A 2532-nucleotide genomic window follows, 5' to 3' on the forward strand; every position below is an offset into this window, starting at 1 on the left:
TTACCATTTAAAAAAATAAAATTAACACCCCTATATATTTAAAGAATTATTCATAAAACTAATTATCAACTTATGAATATAAATTATATGTAAATAAAAGAAAAAAAAATATTTTTCTAATATTTTATTTATTTAAGAAGTAATCGAGTGATTCATAAACCAATTAGTTTGTATAATATATATTTTTTAATATCTTAACTATATAATCCGTATTTAATAATAGTGTAAGATTTGTATTTCTTAATGTAATTGAACTTATTTTTATTTATTAGGCTGGTAAAAATTTCCCTGCTGATACATCAATTCTTCATCTAAAAAAATTGTTAGGTTCTAAAAGGAGAGAAAAAAATGATCCAGATGATGATCCTATTAAAACAGAAGACCCTGCCTATGAAAATATTACAAGTATTCCTGAAACATTTGATGCCAGAGAACAGTGGAAGCATTGTGAAACTATCGGTCATGTTCCTGATCAAGGTCAGTGCGGCACTTGTTGGGTAAGTATTGTTGAAGTTGTTTAATTTAAAATGTTGTGCTGTTAATTTTCAATACTAGAACTTATTTCATTCATTGGATCCAATTAAAATGTAAAAATATATTTAGGCTGTGAGTACTACAAGTGCATTCGCCGACCGTATGTGTATCGCTACTGAAGGAAAATATAATCATATGTTATCGGCTGAAGAATTAGGTTTTTGTTGTAAAGAATGTGGTTACGGTTGTGAGGGTGGATATCCTATTAGGGCTTGGGAATACTTTAGTACTCATGGAGTTGTTACTGGTGGTGATTATGATTCCAAAGAGGTAAAAACAATCGAAAAGTTTTTAATTATTCTCGTCTCAAAATATTGAAGTGAATTTTGATTTTTTACAGGGATGTGAACCATATAAAGTTGAACCATGCCAAACAGACGAAAAAGGTTACAATCCTTGTCAAAACAGGCCTCTCGAACAGAATCACAAATGTATCAAAAAATGTTATGGTAACACCACCCTTGATTACGAAAAAGATCACGTTTATAGTATGTATTTTATAATATTAATGACTCCAAGATTTTTAATTAAAATTTTTTATAAATAGCTAAAAACTTTTACTATCTCTCTCCTGAAATTATTCAAAAGGACATTATGGTTTATGGACCCATCGAAGCTACATTTAATGTTTTTGAAGATTTCTTTAATTACAAATCAGGTTAAAATTAATTTAATTTCAGTTAAATTTTAAACAATTTTTTTAATAGTTATTTAAGGAATGATAAGTCTAAAAAATATATTTTGTTTAGGAGTTTATGTTCGATCTTCATCGTCATTGATGGGAGGACATGCTGTGAAATTAATCGGATGGGGAGTTGAAAAGGGTGTTCCATACTGGTTGATGATGAACTCATGGAACACATCATGGGGTGACAAAGGTTTATTTAAAATCAAAAGAGGTTCTAACGAATGTGGAATTGAAGAATCGAACACTGCTGGAGTACCTCGTGTTTAATAAAAGTAGAAAAGAAATAGTGATAGATTACTGAAACAATACCAAAAATCGAATGATATTTCACTTGAATTCGATGTTAAAGTAAAAAAATGAAAATACTTAATTTCTCAGAGATATGTTTGTCTTTTCTAAAGATTAAAAAAATTTTAGAACATTCATAATAATAGTAATAACATCATAGTATCATGTAATTATCATTTAAAATTAAATCTACTAAGAGTTAAAATTTGCTATTATTATTTTGCTTATCTAGTGCTTACTGAAATTTGGTTGATAGATGACTAATTTAATTCTGAACTTGGTTTTGATAATTTTAATATTTATTGTGCTTGCAACAGTTTTATTAGTTCACATAGTATTTGTTATGAAAAATTGAATTTCGAGGAACTTTCTACACTAATTAATAATGCAAGACGGGTATATATTTCTATTAAACTTATTTACGCTATGAAACTTATAATAGTTTCGGTATATTTACTCCCAGATAGCTCAGTTGAAAATATACTATTCATGTTGATACCGTAAAATATGTTTAAGCTGAATTTAGAGAAGATGTTTACCTATTTTTATCGGGGATTAAACATACCTAATGTATGAAAAAGTAATGATTCTTCGAGTTACATGTAAAAGTTGATAATTTCGCTTCAGTAAATATATTTATTTTAATTATATTAATAATTTTTGTGGTTTTACTCTTGATTTAAAGATTTTAAATTAAAAAATCTTTTTTTTTTAAATAATTCATAATTATTTACATTGGTATCAAGTTGATACTGATGACTAAGTGATATTTGGTGTAAGATTTAAAAATATTTTGTTGTAAATATGATATTAAATTTTTATTCATCGTTATAAAAAACTGAAAACGTCATAATTTNTGTAAATATGATATTAAATTTTTCTTCGTCGTTATAAAAAACTGAAAACGTCATAATTTATTTGACATTTTATATGTATTAATTTTACATATTTTCATACGTGTAAAAAATAAACAATTATAGTAAGCAACATTATACAAAGTGATTATTTTATCATTGATCATT

The 2532-nt window shown here is 26.1% G+C and overlaps 1 protein-coding gene across 2 annotated transcripts in view; it reads left to right on the forward strand.

Annotated features, from left to right (window-relative positions):
- Nucleotides 1-1715, forward strand: part of LOC126899985 (cathepsin B-like) — a 100535-nt gene extending 98820 nt beyond the window's left edge. For both annotated transcript variants that reach the window (XM_050675314.1, XM_050675312.1), the window contains exons 2-6: nucleotides 273-497; nucleotides 604-804; nucleotides 875-1022; nucleotides 1082-1192; nucleotides 1284-1715. In XM_050675314.1, the coding sequence (XP_050531271.1) occupies nucleotides 273-497; nucleotides 604-804; nucleotides 875-1022; nucleotides 1082-1192; nucleotides 1284-1489 (891 nt within the window). In that variant the 3' untranslated portion in view covers nucleotides 1490-1715. The remainder of the gene's footprint in view (nucleotides 1-272; nucleotides 498-603; nucleotides 805-874; nucleotides 1023-1081; nucleotides 1193-1283) is intronic.
- The last annotated feature ends 817 nt before the right edge of the window (nucleotides 1716-2532 follow it).

This window comes from Daktulosphaira vitifoliae, unplaced genomic scaffold (assembly GCF_025091365.1).
Source record: "Daktulosphaira vitifoliae isolate Bord-2020 unplaced genomic scaffold, ASM2509136v1 Scaffold_2, whole genome shotgun sequence".
Taxonomy (NCBI): Eukaryota; Metazoa; Arthropoda; class Insecta; order Hemiptera; family Phylloxeridae; genus Daktulosphaira; species Daktulosphaira vitifoliae.